General features: G+C 36.8%; 3 protein-coding genes across 3 annotated transcripts; all 3 read left to right on the top strand.

Moving 5' to 3' along the window:
* The first annotated feature begins 296 nt into the window (after positions 1-296).
* On the top strand, positions 297-3,142 carry LOC103440778 (eukaryotic initiation factor 4A-14). Its single transcript, XM_008379479.4, has 5 exons — positions 297-476; positions 957-1,026; positions 1,164-1,270; positions 1,754-2,184; positions 2,334-3,142. The coding sequence occupies exons 2-5, from the start codon at positions 959-961 to the stop codon at positions 2,967-2,969; spliced, it is 1,242 nt and encodes a 413-aa protein (XP_008377701.3). The 5' UTR covers positions 297-476; positions 957-958; the 3' UTR covers positions 2,970-3,142.
* Positions 3,143-11,345: 8,203 nt separating this feature from the next.
* Positions 11,346-13,088, top strand: LOC108170543 (uncharacterized). Its single transcript, XM_029106511.2, has 5 exons — positions 11,346-11,616; positions 11,727-11,903; positions 12,007-12,150; positions 12,250-12,507; positions 12,607-13,088. The coding sequence occupies exons 2-5, from the start codon at positions 11,793-11,795 to the stop codon at positions 12,781-12,783; spliced, it is 690 nt and encodes a 229-aa protein (XP_028962344.2). The 5' UTR covers positions 11,346-11,616; positions 11,727-11,792; the 3' UTR covers positions 12,784-13,088.
* A 2,639-nt stretch (positions 13,089-15,727) lies between these two features.
* LOC114826336 (uncharacterized) lies at positions 15,728-17,535 on the top strand. The gene is made up of 6 exons (XM_070826652.1): positions 15,728-15,777; positions 15,940-16,148; positions 16,264-16,446; positions 16,547-16,702; positions 16,812-17,108; positions 17,210-17,535. Exons 2-6 carry the CDS (start codon positions 15,954-15,956, stop codon positions 17,423-17,425), a joined length of 1,047 nt encoding a protein of 348 aa, XP_070682753.1. The 5' UTR covers positions 15,728-15,777; positions 15,940-15,953; the 3' UTR covers positions 17,426-17,535.
* The last annotated feature ends 554 nt before the right edge of the window (positions 17,536-18,089 follow it).

Genomic DNA, 18,089 nt, shown 5'->3' with positions numbered 1-18,089 from the left:
GAGGGATAATAACACACACATTCCCCTACAATTCTACAAACACACATCTCTCTCCTCTCTCTCTCTGCCGCCGGCCCTAGTCCATCTGTCAGATAAAATAGACCACAACAAAAATATGGTTTTTCGTTAAAGTGAACAGTACCGGGTGCTTTTCGTTAAAATTCCGTTTAAGTTTTTCAATTATGTAACATCGTGAGTGTAACTATACTGGCTAAATTAGAAGGGCAAAACCGGAAAATTAAAATAGTAATCCATCGAACATCCCTCACATAATTTACCTATCCCATAATCTTCACGTACAGCTCTTTCACCTTCTCTAGTCTTCTTCTTCTGCATTGCTGCGTTCCTTCTGAACTCCTCCAACCAATATTACACACACAGAGATCCGAGGAGTTTGGGAAAACCCTAACCCGGATTCAATCCACCGTCCCGTCATTAGAACGCATCACTTTGTCCAACTCCCAACTGCTATCGGGGTTCGCTCTGTTTTTATTTATTTAATTCCTTTTAGGAACTAATTTAATTATGCTGTCGTTGAATTTCTCGATCCTTTTGCATATAATTTGTTCATAGGTTATGGTTAGATCGATTATATATCCGTGAGTAATTGGTATTGATTTTGATTATTTTTTATGCGCCAAAAGATGGAAACTTTAGGAGAAACTGTATGAACTGATTTACATTGCGGTTTTAGATAACCATATATTTTTTTAAATTTTATTGAATTAATCTATCTCATTGTCCCGTTGATATTGAATTTGGATTTTCAAGATTCCTAGAAAAAATTATCATAAAAAATGAAGGTTCCTGTATAAAGGGTTTGATTTTGAAGAAAGAATACACCTTTCAATTTTGAAGTCTGGGATCATTTGAATGTGATAATTGTGTAAGCTGAGATTATTGCGATAAGGTGAGTTACGATTGTAAGCGTGATGTCTTGTGGTTGATATTTTCAGTTATGGCTGCTGTGGCACCGGAAGGATCCCAATTTGATACTCATCAGTATGATGCAAAAATGAGTGAGTTGTAAGTTTTATTTTGTCCGCTCGCTGTCTTCCTCTCATACTTTTTTTATTCCCGTATTCCATATTTTGAATGTGGTGCATAATTTGTGTTGCCAACGATAAAGATTTATTCTTGGTTTACTGGATTGATGGGAGCAGACTTGGAGCTGATGGGCAAGACTTCTTCACATCGTATGACGAGATTCATGACAGCTTTGACGCTATGGGATTGCAGGAGAACCTTCTTCGGGGTATCTATGCATATGGTAAATCAAACAATGCTACAAATTGTGTTCTCTGGAAGTTAAGAGTTTCTGATATTGTACTTTTTGAAATTTGTTGATGGGAATTTTTTTTTGGCTAGATATATTTGATAAGATGATTTTAGTTTATCAACATTTTAGGAAGATAGAAGCTTATAAATCCATTTTTCATCAATTGAGTTTACTGAGGTTTTCGGACAATGTTGTTTTGTGTGTGTGTGTGTGTGTTTTAGATAACAGAAAATGGTGGGTGGGAGTAATATTTTAGGCTGCAACTTGTAAGATTGTTTACGCGAGAAGTGTGGGGTGTGACCTTCGCTTGAAGTAAAATCCTTTACCATTTAACACTGCCTCTTCTTGATTTACACACACACACACACACACACACACATGCATATGCATGTTTGTTGGTATGATATACTACGAATGTTAGTCATCCCTGTGGTAAAATGGAAAGCTGATATATGATTTAAACTTTTATTCAAGGTTTTGAGAAGCCCTCTGCAATTCAACAAAGGGGAATTGTTCCTTTCTGCAAGGGACTTGATGTGATTCAGCAGGCACAATCTGGAACTGGAAAAACAGCGACTTTCTGCTCTGGGATTTTGCAGCAGCTTGATTATGGCTTACTTGATTGCCAAGCATTGGTTCTTGCACCCACACGAGAGCTTGCTCAACAGATCGAAAAGGTTATGAGAGCACTGGGTGACTATCTTGGTGTCAAGGTCCATGCTTGTGTTGGTGGGACCAGTGTTCGTGAAGATCAACGCATTCTCTCCAGTGGAGTCCATGTCGTTGTTGGCACTCCTGGTCGTGTTTTTGACATGCTACGAAGGCAGTCTCTTCGTTCTGATTACATTAAGATGTTCGTGTTAGATGAAGCAGATGAAATGCTTTCACGAGGTTTCAAGGATCAGGTCCTTAATTTCTTTTTCATTTGTATTCTCTGTTTCTTCTGTGTGCTGATACTTCTTGCTACAAATAATGAGTTTGGTGATGTTTCAATTTCGCGTGCTATTTTGGTTAAGTGGTGTATTGTACTAACAATCCCATTTCTTATTTTCAGATCTATGACATTTTCCAGCTGCTACCACCTAAAATCCAGGTGGGGGTTTTCTCTGCCACAATGCCACCAGAGGCCCTTGATATCACTAGGAAGTTCTTGAACAAACCTGTAAGGATTTTGGTGAAACGTGACGAGCTCACCCTTGAAGGTATCAAGCAGTTTCATGTCAATGTTGAGAAAGAGGATTGGAAACTTGAGACACTTTGTGATCTTTATGAGACCTTGGCAATTACACAGAGTGTCATCTTTGTGAACACCAGGCGCAAAGTTGAATGGTTAACAGACAAGATGCGCAGCCGTGATCACACAGTTTCTGCCACCCACGGAGACATGGACCAAAACACAAGGGATATCATCATGAGAGAGTTTCGGTCTGGTTCTTCTCGTGTGCTCATAACCACTGATCTGTTGGCCCGTGGTATTGACGTCCAACAGGTCTCTCTTGTGATTAATTACGACCTTCCAACACAACCCGAGAACTACCTCCATCGTATTGGTCGTAGTGGACGGTTTGGGAGGAAGGGTGTTGCCATCAATTTCGTCACCAAGGATGACGACAGGATGTTGTTTGATATCCAGAAGTTTTATAACGTTGTCATTGAGGAGCTGCCGGCAAATGTTGCTGATCTGCTCTAAATAAGGTTTTGCATTGTTTTGGTGAATTGCCATCGAATTTTCGAAGCCGTATTCATCTTTTTCCTAGGGGCGATTGTTTAACATTGTTTACTTGGAACAGGGGAATTCCCGTTTCAGGTGCGGAAAAAACGACTTGAAATTTTTGGTCGAAGTTTTGTTGCGTGTTTTTATAATTTTAGTAGGTCAGAAGTTTTGCACCATTAAACTATGTTAGGATTGAAGTGTTCAAAGTGGTTTTTGAGATAAAATATGGGGTGTGCTATCCACACACCCCATCTTACTTTTCACGCACCCCTTTATAATTTCTGTTTGTTGATCTTCTTTAATTCATCCGATCCGACGGCCGAAAATTAAAAAGGTGTGTGAGAAGTAAAATGGGATGTGTGGATATCACATCTCTAAAATATAAAGTTGGAGTCACGAAAGCTTCTCGTTTGAGTGCGCTGAATATTGATGCAATTTTGACTTTTGAGAATTTTGTTTCTGTTGTGAAAGAGCGAATAGAAAAATGGTAAATGAGGAGATATTCTTATTTACGATTAGGAATATATACATATATCTGATATCTCTACGTGTCTATAACATCGGAAATTCAAATAGTGATGGAGCAAAATGACCCCAAACATAAAGGGGATGGACTAATTGGGATCAACTTCTCAATATAGTCAAAGAAAAAGAAGAATAAGGTTCTTTTTTTTGGTTAAAAGTCCTTAAAAACAAAAAAATAAAAAGAAGAAAGATAGATGAGACTCCCTCATAACAATATTTGTTGACAACCAACTCTTACAACAAAGTGTAGCTATTTGTATAATTGTTTAGTGACCAGTTTGATGATTACCTTCCTAGGTGAAGTCGGGCTTACACAAAATGGGTTTTACCGACCCATGATGAGCATGATAAGTAATTCATTTGTATTTACCAACACATGAAATTTTGATAAAATATGGGCTCCGGATTTAAATAAGTAATCGGATATCTTAAAAAAATCATGAATGAAATCAATTAGAGAGGCAACTTGATGCATACGTATTCCTTCTTTTTAGTCTCCGATTCATGGTTTCTTCCATTCCATATAAGCAATCATCACATTATTGTACGTTTAGCTATCATTCCTCAAAATTCTATTTTTGATTAAAAGTTCGTAACTATTTTATTTGTGTATATTTTTTTTGAAATTGCTTCATGCCAAAACATATTCAAATGTGAAATAACATTTGGATTCATAAAATGGTTTTGCCAAACAAGGGCAAACTTGCTTCTTTATAGCACATATAGAAGGAGAAAAACTTACATGGAACAAGTTCACCGCCACATGACGTCCTATGTCCAATAATACATTGCCAAATGCAAGTTTTTCTCCACATGGCAAGATATTATTAGATTAAGACACCATGTAACGGTGAACCCATTCAATATAAGTTGCTCTCATATAGAAGGCCTAAAATTTGTATTTTATAGCATTTTAACCAAAATGGTCTTTGAAATTGACATAACTCCTTATTTTGGTCTCTAAGATTTGAAATCGATAGAAGTAGTCCCTAAGTTTATCCACTGTGAATCAATTTAGTTATTTCATGAAAATCTCTTGTTACTAAGGATTAAAATGATAAAAATACTCTTATGATAAACAATGAGCCAAAATCATTTAACAAAAATTAAGGGCATTTTTGTCATTTTCACCTTGTTTAACGGAATTTTTTTCAAAAAATATCCAAAATAATTAACAATGGAAAAACTAAAATAGTTAAATTTTAAAAACCAAAATGAAAAGTTATATTAAACTCGAAACGTATTTTAGTTCGAAAGTCTTCTTTTATTATTCCATACTAGCCTTCATGCACGCGCTCACGTGCGTGCATAAGACATTTTTTGGATCATAGTGTGCTAAGCGCGACTTAAATGTTTTAAATGTATTTGTATGCGTAAATTGACAACAGGAAAGTCAATTATTTGAAGTAAATGTATAATCTTAGATCATGCTAGAATAAACCCCTCATAAACCAATTAAAACAGCTGAATTTATAGAATAAAATCGGTTTTTATAGAATTTACATTAAGAATAAAGAAAATAATATTTAATAAACAATTGATTGAATCACATTACTGATAGCCCATTGTGAGGCTAAGCCCACCATTCCCTTTTAGTGCAGATAATATCGTTTGTTAAAAAAAATCATTCAACAACTAATTTAATCACATCATTATTCGCGTGCGAAAGACTTTTTTTTTAACAGACATTCAATAAACAACTGATTGAATCACATTATTGCTAACTCATTGTGAGGCTAAGCCCACCCCCTCCACCTTAGTGTAGATAATATCATTTGTTAAAAAAAAAAACAATTATTTGACAACTAATTTAATCATATTATTATCCACATGTGAAAGACCTTTTTTTATAACCGGCATTACATACCTCTTAAGATGTTTTGAATGTGTTTAAAAATAGAGAAAATAATATTTAGGGTAAATCTTAGTTTACTACCCTCAAGTTTTATGGTTTTCAACATTTAGTACATGAAGTTTTTTTCATCCCAGAGTCATACCTAAAGTGTTAATTTTGGGACAGTCTCATACATCCGTTAGTCTGGCTGTTAAGTATTCCGTTAACTGATGACGTAGTGCCCATGTGGATAATGACTGAGCACCACATGTCATTAAGGGGTTCACGTGGAAATTAAAAAATTTAAAAAAAATTCCCCCAAATTTAAAATATTAAAATAATTAATTAAATAAAAGTAAAAAATAAAAAAATAAAAAAAAAAGCCCCCCATAACCCCTTCATCTTCCCCACCCGACACCCTTCATCCCTTCTTCCTCAATTTCCTTGTTATGATTGTTGTCTGCAAGTCTCACCTTATATGAAACTCGACCTTCAAACAGACCCAATAGTTGAAGACCTCGCCACCGTCTACACCTTTCTCCAACAATTGAAGACCTCGCCTCCTTGTCGTTGCTTGAAAAGCAGGAGAAGCAGGACGAGCTCAACACGACAGGGCATCGAATGACGACGCGTCGTTAATAGAAGAGACACACAAGGAGAGGAACAAGGCCATTCTCGATTACTACTCTGATTTGCAGGAGTGCTACTCGGAGATGGAAGAATCTGAAACGATGAAGCGAAGAAAATTGAGAAGCGCCTCATGTGCGACGGTAACTGATGAAGTCGAAAAAGGTAAGCCAGGAGTCGGGTCGGGTCACCATCGGCGACTATGGGTTAAGGATAGGTCGAAAGAGTGGTGGGACGAGTGCAACCAACCCGATTTTCCGAAATCGGAATTCAAAAAGGCTTTTCGGATGGGGAGTCGAAGATGGAGGGGGAAGGGTTGGTTGGGTGGGTGGCTGGGTAAATGGGTGGTGGAGTCGAAGATGGAAGGGGAAAGGTTTGGTGGGTTGGTGCAGAGGAGAGAATTGAGAGATAAGGGAGGAAGGGCTAGAGGTAGAAGACGACCAAAACACTTATTTATTTATTTATTTATTTTTGAAATTTTAATTTCTACATAGACCCCTTAATGACACGTGACACTCAATCGTTGTCCACATGGACGCCACGTTATCAATTAACGGAAGACTTAACAGCTAGACTAACAAATGTATGAGACTGTCCCAAAATTAACATTATAGGTATAACTCTGGGACGAAAAAAACTTGATGTACTAAATGTTGAAAACCACGAAACTTAAGGGTAGTGAATTGAGATTTACCCTAATATTTAATAAACAACTGATTGGATCACATTGTTGCTAACCCATTACAAGGCTAAGCCCACCCATCCCCCTTAGTGTAGATAATATCATTTGTTAAAAAAAAATCATTTGGCAACTAATTTAATCACATTATTATTCGTGTGCGAAAGACTTTTTTTATAATCGGCATTACACGCCTTTTAAGATGTTTTAAACGTGTTTAAAATAGAGAAAATAATATTTAATAAACAACTAATTGAATCACATTATTGCTAGCCAATTGTGAGACTAAGCCCACTCTCCTCTCCCTTAGTGTAGATAATATCGTTTGTAAAAAAAAATCATTTGACAACTAATTTAATCACATTATTATCTGCATGCGAATAACCTTTTTTTATAACCGGCATTACACGCCTCTTAAGATGTTTTGAACATGTAAAAAAAAACAATTATTTGACAACAAATTCAATCACATTATTATCCGAGTGCAAATGAACATTTTTATAACCGGCATTACACGCCTCCTAAGACTTTTTTACGTGTTTAAAAATAGAGAAATTGAATCACATTATTATTAGCCTATTATGAGGTATGTTTGTACCATACTTGACTAATTCTGAAACTTCTAAGCACCGATCAATGTTATACCGTCAAAGATCCATAAAACTTTCCCTCCAACCAGAAGGCCAATCACAGCGCGACACATGTCGACATCAGAAACCAATCATGGCGCGACATTTGTCAACATCATAAGCCAATCATAACACGATACGTGTCAATGTCAGAATGAAACTAGAAACTTTCTTCTATAAATAGAGATCATTCTCTCACAATATTTCCTAATGTCATCTGTACTAAATCATTCACTACTACTCACTAAAGGAAAGCTTGAACCTATGTACTTGTGTAAACCCTTCACACTTAATGAGAACTCCTGTACTCCGTGGACGTAGCCAATTTGGGTGAACCACGTACATCTTGTGTTTGCTTCTCTGTCCCTATCCATTTACATACTTATTCACACTAGTAACCGGAGCAATTTAGCGAAGGTCACAAACTTAACACTTTATGTTGTACCAAAGTCCTCACTGATTTTGTACATCAACAATGTACTAATTATAAAATAAAAAATAAATTAAAAAAACACACACACACAAATTAATTATTAAAAAATACTATTAAAATGACAAAAAATGTCCAATCTTATTTGATGCATTATTTTGAGATGCCTTTGAAATTTTTTATCTTAAAGATATTTTTGTTTTTGTTCAAATATTTTTGTTGAAATTTGATCGCAGTAAAACATTATCGATCTTTTCCATTGACTTTATATATAGATAGAAGACCTAACATTCGTATTCCTTTATTCTTTTATGCATAGAATTCAGCTTTTTCCTGGAAAATAATATTAACAAACAGACAAGACAACCTGATTCCCCGCGAAACACGCCATCTAAAATCACTCATAAGGTCAGCTTTTACCAAAAAAAACCTTAAAAAATGAAACCCAAACAAAATATCTCTCTAGTTTTTTCCTCTTACTTTTCTTCTTCTTCTTCTTTTTCCTCCTCTGTTAGAATCCAAGCCCACCAAACGGTTTGAAAGCTCTCTCTGCCCCCATGGAAGAAGACTACAGCAGATCAAGGTCGTCGTACGGCGGCGGCGGGAATAATATGCAGGTGGGAAGCTACTATGGACACCCAACGAGGCCGCCACCCCCCACTTCCTCCTATGAGCTGAGGAGCTACAGTGTTTCATATGCACAAACCCAGAAGGCTAATCAGAATTATAACTATAATAACAGGGAGATTAAGCTGAAAAAAGGGAAAAGCATTTCTGGGTCGTCTTCGAATTGGGGGGTCCTGGCTGATCCGGAGTTGCAGAGGAAGAAGAGGGTTGCGAGCTACAAGATGTACTCTGTGGAGGGGAAGATGAAGGGCTCGTTCAGGAAAAGCTGCAGGTGGCTTAAAGATAAGTACACCCAAGTGCTTTATGGCTGGTCGTGATTAAAAGTGATTAATAAGTGCTTTTTGGTGGGCAATATTTAGATTTTATTCTGTAATTATTCTTATTTGTAAGTCTTTTGAAATGGAGTTTATGGTTGTGATCGTATAAAAAAAAAAATCACGATTTGAGTTTGCTGCAAATTAATAAATTGAACTGAACTGTAAATTGGAGTGTATTGTTTCTGGTTTTGAATCAATTTGTCACCTTCTGTGATTATCCATGTTGTTCTTGTTAAAAGTTATACGCTTTGAGGTACGCTGATAACGATTTGTCGGTGTACACAAAAACTATTTGTTTGGAGATATTGATATTTCTCACCTTCAAATTGGTTCAAGATTTTGATTCTCTGTTCTGGTGTTAGGTTTTATCTATACTATATAAATCTGGATGCTCTAATTTTTCCCTTGCCTTTCATATCTAACCTTTTTGTAGTGTGCTTTAATTTGCGACCTGCATATATGAGAGGTGCTTTAATTTTCATTGTAAGCAATAATCTTGCTTGATTACTAAGTTTCTGTTAGGAATCCTTTTTGGAAGGGCGAAAAGCGCTTTTGATTGCATTTGGCAAAAAACTTAGAAGCACTTTTTGATAGGTATGTAACCGCTTTTGATTGCATCTGACAACAAACTTAAAAGCGCTTATGACTCACACAAGCGTTTAATGCAGAAGTACCGACCAAATGCTTCTTGTGGGAGCATTTTCAAGTGCTTATTTTAATTGAGAATAACGTGTTAATAATCAAAGTACTTTTATTATAAGCACTTATGAGCATAAGTGTTTTTTAGAGAAGCAACGCAAAAGGGCTCGAAGTGTCATCCATGGCTGTTTATAGAGAAAGACATAACCATTTCACATGATGAGTATAACAATAATAGGTTATATCTCCGGTTGTATGCAAGATTCTCACCTATTTATGTGTTTTGTTATCATCTTTTGGTTTTCATATCCATCAAGCTACTTGGCTTATGGGATCATCTCTGTCGTGAATGATTTGTAGCCGTTGAGTCGGTTGACTCCTTATGCAAGGCCAAGTAGTTCTGTGGTTGAGATGATTTTAATATGTAGCAGGACCAACCTATGAAGTTTTGGCTTTGGAATTTCTGCCAGCCCATGTGCTTGTAACCTCCCCTACCATAATATAATGCCATTGCAACTGTTTCCATCACTCCTTTCTGTCCGCAAATGGCTTGTAGTTTGAGTAGTTAAAAATATCGTTACACTCAAGCTCTCGTGTTTGATTTCTCCTCGCCAGTTTGATTTCTTTTGGAAACGGTTAATACTCCTGCAATTGAACAAGTAGACCATTGGCTGGCATTTATGCACAATGATTCACGGTGGCAGGGGCATCATCGGTTGAAAGAAGATACAATCTAAACTCCGTGAAAGGGCTCCATAAAAATCTTTCAGAAGTGCAACTTTGTTTTGCGGGATTAGATACAGCTAATCGACCCGCAAAAACTAGGTCAGATTGATACTGCCAAGCAAGCAGTACTATGTGCCAGTTGATCAGCTGGTATCTGATCCCGCATGGCCTGGATGGCTGGATGCGCCTGTTCAAACCATTTCTTCCAACCAAAATAAAAACTCCTAACTCTACCATTTGAAACTGCAACTAAGAGAATGCATTACTTTCACCTGAACTAATTTCAGATACTGACCATATTCCGCTCTTTTTTTTTCAATGGTTTTCAATGCCACCCCAAGACAAAAATGGAAATTATTGAATTGGAATTGTTTAATATGTAAGAGTACATACTTAAGCACCAACATGTTATAGGGTTACAGATCAATTGTAATTGTTTAATGGACAAATCATTTTGGTCTATTGTTTACTAAATTGAGAGTATTTTTGTCATTTCGGTCCTTATTTAACAACAATTTTTCACGAAATGATCAAAATGATTGACGGTGAACAAGCTCAAACCAATTATGTTAATCTCAGAAACCATTTTGGCTAAAAAGACATTCTTTGTATTTACTTGAAAAGAGTTCCTAGAAATTAGTTGCATATAGTTAAGACTCCATAATCTTACTCTATTTGGGGCTTTTTGACTCCTTGCACATTAAATAACTTGTATGCCAAGTTACTTAATTGTCCAAGCAATCACTACTACAAAATTATCTATAACTGACGGTCCAAAAACCGACAAAAAACGTATATTACTGTCGGATTTTAAGCAAAATCTGACAGAAAATGGATGCAGTGGCGGATATAATAAGCGACAGAATTGCCTACGTTAGGAAATGAATTTTCCGACAGAAAATATTCTAAAACCGACATAAATCCTGTCGGTTATATCCGACAGGATAAAACCGACAGTATATCTGTCAAAAATATTTTAAAAAAGGATTCAAAAATATTATCGGTTATAACCGACAGTATTTTTTTGATATCCGCCACTAAATATCCGTCAGGAATTTATGTCGGATATAACCGACATAATTTTTCTAATATCCGCCACTAATTAAATGATGTGTCGGATATAGTTTATCCGACAAGATTTTTCTAATATCCGCCACCATCATCCGCCACCTAAAGTTGTAGTAGTGAATCGTATCATAGCTCGTTGTCAAACATGTGAGATTTTACATAACGACTAAATTACTTTGTGTGGCGTGCAAGTAAATTTGGCTATATATTAATAGGACAGCTTAGCATCTCCTTGCTAGGTCAGATTACTTTCCCAGTCAAATTATCTCCGTCTCAATCACCTGCGGTACCTGAATACCTCAACATCCGGAAACGCCTACACTATGGCACAACTGGAAGCGAATTCTACACAAATAGCGCCGGAGCTTGAAAGCGAAGGAGGCGAAGATCACTTGCATGGAAATCGAAATCAGGGCTCAGGAGAGCCAAACTCAAACGCCAGAATTAAACATGCTCAGATGCTGGCTGCAAAGACTAGTCGAGATAAATTTGAGCTGGATAAAGCTTTAAACGAAAAAGACGGTAAGTCTGCAATCTGCATGAATTTGTTTGACTGCATTTCCTAATTCATTCATCAGATATGATCATGAATTAAACTATGTTGTATTTTATTGAAATTTATGTATTAACAGTGTGATAGGAATCAGTTGAAAGAACCGAATAAGCATGAACGGAGACTCAAATTCTGTTTGGCCACGATGAGGGAGAAAATGAATATACTGCAACTATTTTTGCTTCATTTCGGAAACAGAGCTCATCAAGGAAATCCAATGAAGCCCTTCTTGCCACGAGAAGAGATAGCTAAACATGTAAGAGTTTTACTTATTATGTATGCACATACGTCGGTATGTAAATGTTTCTTGATTATATAGCCTTTTTGAGTTGTTGGAAATGTGATAATGTATTCTGCAGAAAATGAATTTCCGGATGGTACATGAAACAAACAGTTTGGCGGAGGAAAAAAAGCTTTTGAAAGAGATCAATGCGAGGCAGAAGGAGGTGGTTGATTCAGTTTCACCATTGGGAAAAAATCGTTATTTTCCGCCTTACATAGATGTAAGAAATTTTAATTTCTCCTAGATTAGTCAACTATACGCTTTTTTTTTTGTTTAATCTAATTTGGATTTGGTTTTATGGTTTGGAATATTGAAACAGACTAGGCACTTGCGCCTCGACGAGTATTTTATGGTGATAAACCCGAGGAATGTAGTTGAAAACTGCCTAAGACAAATCCAAGAACTCAAATGGCGAAGCGCAAGATCTGGAATTATATTTCAAAGCCAATGGGATGGTGAAGCCATTGCTGATCATGCAAGTTATGATGTTAATGCTGCTGCCTATTCTATTGCCAATGCCAAGGGAAAGATTTGGGATTCATTGAGTTCAAAAAAAGCGTTACAAGAACAAATCAGAGTAACATACATAATTCTAACTCAAAAAGAATTGGAAAATTTGATTTTTGTGTTTTTTTACTAGCTCATTTGATTTAATTTCTTGACACAAATATTGCAGGTAACTGCCAAGGAGATGGATGAATTAACGAAATCACTGATGGCCCTGCGGCGAGGGCAGAATATAAAGAGAGCTGGGAGAAAATTGAAGGTCGTTGAAAGAGATGTAGAATGCTTGAAGAAGAAAATGACATTGATGGATCAAAAGAAAGATGAAGCATACGAGTGCGTTTTTTAATTGAGAAAACAAGAGAGTACATCAGTTCTGCCATTCACCAAATAAAAATACACAATGCCATTGCAACAAATTTTATCGTCTCTTTCCGCAAGAACTCAAGTAGTTAGTGACATCATTGCATTCAGCTCTTGTTTCGGTTTCCCTTCAATGTGATCTGTTTTGCGGTAGCATATCCGCTCTAGCCAATCGTGACAACGTTCATATATGTGGGCCCACTTAAATCATTTCAACCAAAGTAAAGCTGTAAACTGGAATGTATTACTTTCAGTATAATTATTCTCAGAGACTAGGTCCATATTTTGCTCTCTTTTGACTAAATCGTGCACCTCTGGTTGGAAATATTTGGCGAGTAGATGCTACTTCTGGTAAAATTCACACTAGATAAATATTAATAAATGATCATTTACGTTGACATGGTAAATCATATAAAATAATGAAACAACAATGAAATGCTTTTGTAGGGTAGAAAACGCTCTTCATGCTTAATTAGAACAAAATCTAAGGTTGAGGCGTGTAAGATCACTGTTCTTAAAAGTGGATTTCACCTCTCCGAGACTCTTGGTGTTGTAAGTTATGATGCCCTACCCTCCAGGATACAACAACCTTGTAAGCGTACACTTGCTACTCCAGTCACTCGATTTTTCCATTGGTACAAAACCATTGAATGACACAGCAACACTTGAAAGAATGAGAGAGGAGAGAATTGGAGAGTTAGTATTCCTGAGAAGCTTCATACACGGATGAGTGGTTCAAAGAAGAGGATCACTTGATCAACTCTTTTCAAATGGTTTATATTCTGGAGATATAAGGCTTATAATGATTCACATCAAAATAATGACTAACAGTTATGAAGGAATTAACACATATGATCAAGGTTCTAAAAAACTCTAGGCGCTAGTCGGGCGGCGGGCCTAGCGCCTAGGCAGGGTTGAGGCGGATTTAGGTAATTTTTTTGTATATTTTGTAAATAATTGCATATTGACACTTACAAAAATTATACTTGTATGAAATACATAAATAAGATAATAAAAGAATGATAAAATGCAAACAAAATATCTAGCAAGTCCACAATTTAAAAACATATTAAGCATATATACCATATAACTTAAGACATTTTAAATGACTATATCTAATTTTTAAAGATTAAAAGTAAAAATCCGGTTAGGTGGTTCATAATAAAAAGAATTTTGAAAAGGTGCATATGCATCCTTTCCCATTTCATAAAGTACCATGTGTGTGGTGTGACCCCTTCCCTCTAACCCTAGTTCCCATGCCTCACATCAGACAAGACCCATGCCTCACATCAACCAAGACAATCAGAGACTCCCAAACCAAGGAGTCCATTTTGACGCCTTGAAAATCGGAATCTTCTATTCTTTTTTATTCTTTCCTTTTCCTCATCCTCTTCATTTTCTTTCCGTTCACTTTTCTTCTTCTTTTTTCCATTTTCCCTCTGTAAACTCTCTTCTTCGATTGCTCTGCCCGATTCCCTATCTTTTCCACCTAATTAAGTTTCTTGTTTCCTCTCCCTTCATTCTTCTTCGATTGCTCCGCCTGATTCCCCATCTCTCCGCCTAATTTCCATCATGAGTCCAGTCAATTTCCTCAAGCACAGCAAAGAAATCCTCTCCGACGAAGAAATTTGGGCTTCCAGTCAAAGTTATCGTTTTTTTTCCCTGTAATTGCACTGTTATTCTAATTCCTTCTACACATCTCTCTCACGTTTACTCTTCCCTCACGCTCTCTCGATTTCTCTTTCATCACCATCGCGGTGTAGTGAGACGGAAAATTTTAACAAAATCGCTGCAGATGCCGCTTGGCCCGACGCCTAGGCTGCCTAGCCCGCTTAGTCGGCTGCCTAGGCGCCACCTAATACCCATGCCGATTTCCTGAACGTTTTGAAATAATCACGGCGGCGGCCCGACGCTCATCGCCTAGGCAGCCGCCTAGACCGCGTTTTAGAACACTGCATATGATATTAAAATTAAGATGTTGATATGCACAAGCAATATATATGTGTGTGTATATGGCTGTTGTAGAAACGGTACACTAGTGATGGATACCAACTAATTAAGTGATAATGTTAACCACTATAATTTTAGAAAATAAATCGACTTTTTTTTTTCTTTTCGGAAAACAATAGTATCTACACTAAGGGAGAGAGGGTGGGCTTAGCTTCACAATGGGCTAGCAAGAATGTGGTTTAAACTCGCATTTGGCGAGAATTGAACCTAAGACCTCTCACTTACAAGTGAAGAGGAATACCATTAGATCGTAGTACTAAGTGGCAATTTTTTTGAGTACATCGACATTTTTAAGGGGAGGGAGAGTTTGGCTAAGCTACACAATGGGCAACCTAATTTAATATCAAATTCGCCATCCATGAGATTCGAACCTAAGACCTCTCACTTCCAAGTGAAGATAAATACCACCAGACCGTAATACTGAGTGACAATACTAAGTGGCAATTGACTTTGTATTTTGAAATACCCTAAAAATACCAACACTTCTGGCACACGCCATGTCCATTAATTTACTCAGCTTAATTTGTTTAATAAGGTTTTATGAATCAGTTGACTAAATAGTTGAATATCAGAGTGCGCAACGAACAATACTAACAAAGTAATAGAAATATTATTGATATCAAACGAGAATGCCGAAACGGCTACAAAACCCTAAGAGACTACATTGTGAATAACTTATTACTCTGAATAACAAAGCTCTCTATTTATAATAAACTAACCCTAGTCCCTAATAAGCAAGGAAACGAAAACCTAATTCTAATGGGCAAGAAACTCTAATATCCTTGTCCCACAAGAAAACCACAAACAATAATAAATAATAACTAATTTTCCAACATAAATTTGCGTGGGGTGCAAGAAAAATCGGCTGAATATTAATAGGAGAGCTTAATAGTTTACCAGCATCTCCTTACTGAGTCAAATTATCTTTGTCTCAATCAGTTGCAGTGTCTAAATATCTGTACGTTTGAAGGTAATGTACAAATGGTTTCCCCGTTTTCCTGGTAATTTGGTACGCTGATGCATTCGGGTGCCAGTCGAAGGCACAAAACCTGTATTTCATCTATTAATGTTGACGGTATACTTTCACATCCTTTTGTTTCTTCATTTTACTCTTTCCTTTGCATCACATCAGGCAAGGTCAACACTATGGGGGAACTGGAAGCTAACAGAGAAAACAATCGCTCGCAAGAGCACGTGCATGAAAACTGGAATCGTGGTTTAGAAGTTGATGTTGTGGGTGAAGAGATAACTATTAAAGGCAGAATTCAAGAGGTCGAGAAGCTGGCTGCAAAGATCTGTCAAGATAAAATTCAGCTGAATGAAGATATAGCGAAAAGGAAGGTATGCGAAATGATCCGAACGTTCTATTGGATATATAATATATATATGTGACTGCATTTCCTAATTCAATCATCAAACACCATATCTGACATTTTATTGAAAATATTGTCAACAGTGTGATAGGAGCAGTGTCCTTTTTCGGTTGGAAGACCTGAATGAAAAGGGACTCAAATCCAGGTTGGCCGTGGAGAGGGAGAAAATGAATATTCTGCAACTATTTCTGCTTCGTTTAACAAACAAAGCTCCCCAAGGAAAACCGGAGAAGCCCTTCATGCCACGAGAAGAGATATCTAAGCATGTAAGATTTCCTTATTATACATGCACACTCGCCGGTATGTCAATGTTCTTGATAATACAGCCTTTTGAGTTCGTTGGAAATGTGAACATGGATTCTGCAGAAAATGAATTTCCGGATGGTACATGGAACAAACAGTTTGGCTGACGAAAAGCAGCTTGTAAAAGTGATGAATGTGAGACAGAAGGAGGATACTGCTGGTTCATTTTCGCCATTGGGAAGGGATTATTATTATTATATAGCTCCGCCTCTTATAACTGTAAGATTAAACAAGTAATATTAAGTTCCGCAGAGTTAATTAGTCTACTATACAACGAGTTTTTCTTTTTCTTTAGATTTGATTTTTATCGTTTGGACTACTGAAACAGACTTATTACTTGCGTCATCTCTCTGCTGTACAATATCTTCGGAATCAGAGAAGTATAATGCATCACCGCCTAAGACAAATCCAAGAACTTCAATGGCAAGGAAGACAAATACAAGAACTTCAATGGCAAGGCGATAGACCGGGAATAGTATTTGAAAGGCAATGGGATGAAGCCATTGCTGAAGCAAGAGCTAGTGCCAATCCTAATGCTGATGCTAATGCTGCTGCCAATGCCATTGCCACTGCCAGGATTTGGGATTCTTTGAGTTCGAAGAAAGCATTACAAGAGCAAATCAAGGTAAAACACATAACAATTCTAATTCATCGAATAGAGTAGCTAAAAGTTCGAACTTTGTTTCTTTTAACTTGCTAATTTAATTTCTTGACACAATATTGCAGGTAACGGGTGAAAAGATAGAAGAGTTAACGAAATCACTAACAGCCGTGCGGCCAAAAGTCAGGAAAGTTGAGAGAGAATTGAAGGCCATAGAAAGAGATATCGAAATCTTGGAGAAGAAATTGTCGTTGATTGGTCAGAGGAAAGATGAAGCAAACCAATGCATTCTTAAATTGAAAAACCAACAGAGTGATCATGTCCATGTATTCTTAAATTGAACATAAAGATTCACAGTTGTGTAAAATAAACATTGGTTGAAGAACTGTTCTGCCCACCCATATTATTTGGTTTGTTTTCAACACACCAAAACTCCATTGTTTAGGTTCGGAAAATATAATCCAAGTTCTTTGTAATTACAGTTACTTAGTTAGAAAATTATTAAAACCATGAAAAGGGAAATGATTTCTACACACTACACATCCCGATTTTTTTATTGTCATTGGACCGCACAAATCAAGGGAGAATCAAACGCTATAATTATGAGGGTCAAGGTGTGCAAAAATCACTCACTCCATAAAAATCGTTCAGATGTGTGGTTTTTTTTTTTTTTTTTTTTTTTGCGGGATCAAATACAGCTAATCGACCAAAGAAAACATCAGATATAGCCAAGCAACCACTACTAGTAGTGTGTGCCAGTCGATCAGTTGGTATCTGATCCTGCAGAATGGTATCCGGCTTCTAAACTACGGGGAGGTAGGATTTGAACTCGGGTATAAAGGAGGGGCGCTTCCGCTCTAGCCAATAGTCACAACGCCCACTTTCACTTGAATTGTTCTCAAAGACTAGGACCATATTTTACGCGGCTTAATTTGACAATGCCACCCCAAGAAAAAAATATCTGGATATTCAAGGTAATGTACAAATGTCCCATTCCTTGTTTTT

Source organism: Malus domestica, chromosome 08, assembly GCF_042453785.1.
Source record: "Malus domestica chromosome 08, GDT2T_hap1".
Taxonomy (NCBI): Eukaryota; Viridiplantae; Streptophyta; class Magnoliopsida; order Rosales; family Rosaceae; genus Malus; species Malus domestica.
This window is presented reverse-complemented; position numbering and strand designations above follow the sequence as displayed.

Excerpts from the sequence above, each read along its gene's own strand:
- LOC108170543 (XM_029106511.2), top strand. The coding sequence starts at position 11,793 with ATGAGGGAGAAAATGAATATACTGCAACTATTTTTGCTTCATTTCGGA. Across the intron at positions 11,904-12,006 it reads GAGAAGAGATAGCTAAACAT|AAAATGAATTTCCGGATGGT; the intron begins GTAAGAGTTTTA and ends TGTATTCTGCAG. Across the intron at positions 12,508-12,606 it reads CGTTACAAGAACAAATCAGA|GTAACTGCCAAGGAGATGGA; the intron begins GTAACATACATA and ends CAAATATTGCAG.
- LOC103440778 (XM_008379479.4), top strand. The coding sequence starts at position 959 with ATGGCTGCTGTGGCACCGGAAGGATCCCAATTTGATACTCATCAGTAT. Across the intron at positions 1,027-1,163 it reads GATGCAAAAATGAGTGAGTT|ACTTGGAGCTGATGGGCAAG; the intron begins GTAAGTTTTATT and ends TGATGGGAGCAG. Across the intron at positions 2,185-2,333 it reads CACGAGGTTTCAAGGATCAG|ATCTATGACATTTTCCAGCT; the intron begins GTCCTTAATTTC and ends TCTTATTTTCAG.
- LOC114826336 (XM_070826652.1), top strand. The coding sequence starts at position 15,954 with ATGGGGGAACTGGAAGCTAACAGAGAAAACAATCGCTCGCAAGAGCAC. Across the intron at positions 16,149-16,263 it reads AAGATATAGCGAAAAGGAAG|TGTGATAGGAGCAGTGTCCT; the intron begins GTATGCGAAATG and ends TATTGTCAACAG. Across the intron at positions 16,703-16,811 it reads TAGCTCCGCCTCTTATAACT|ACTTATTACTTGCGTCATCT; the intron begins GTAAGATTAAAC and ends CTACTGAAACAG.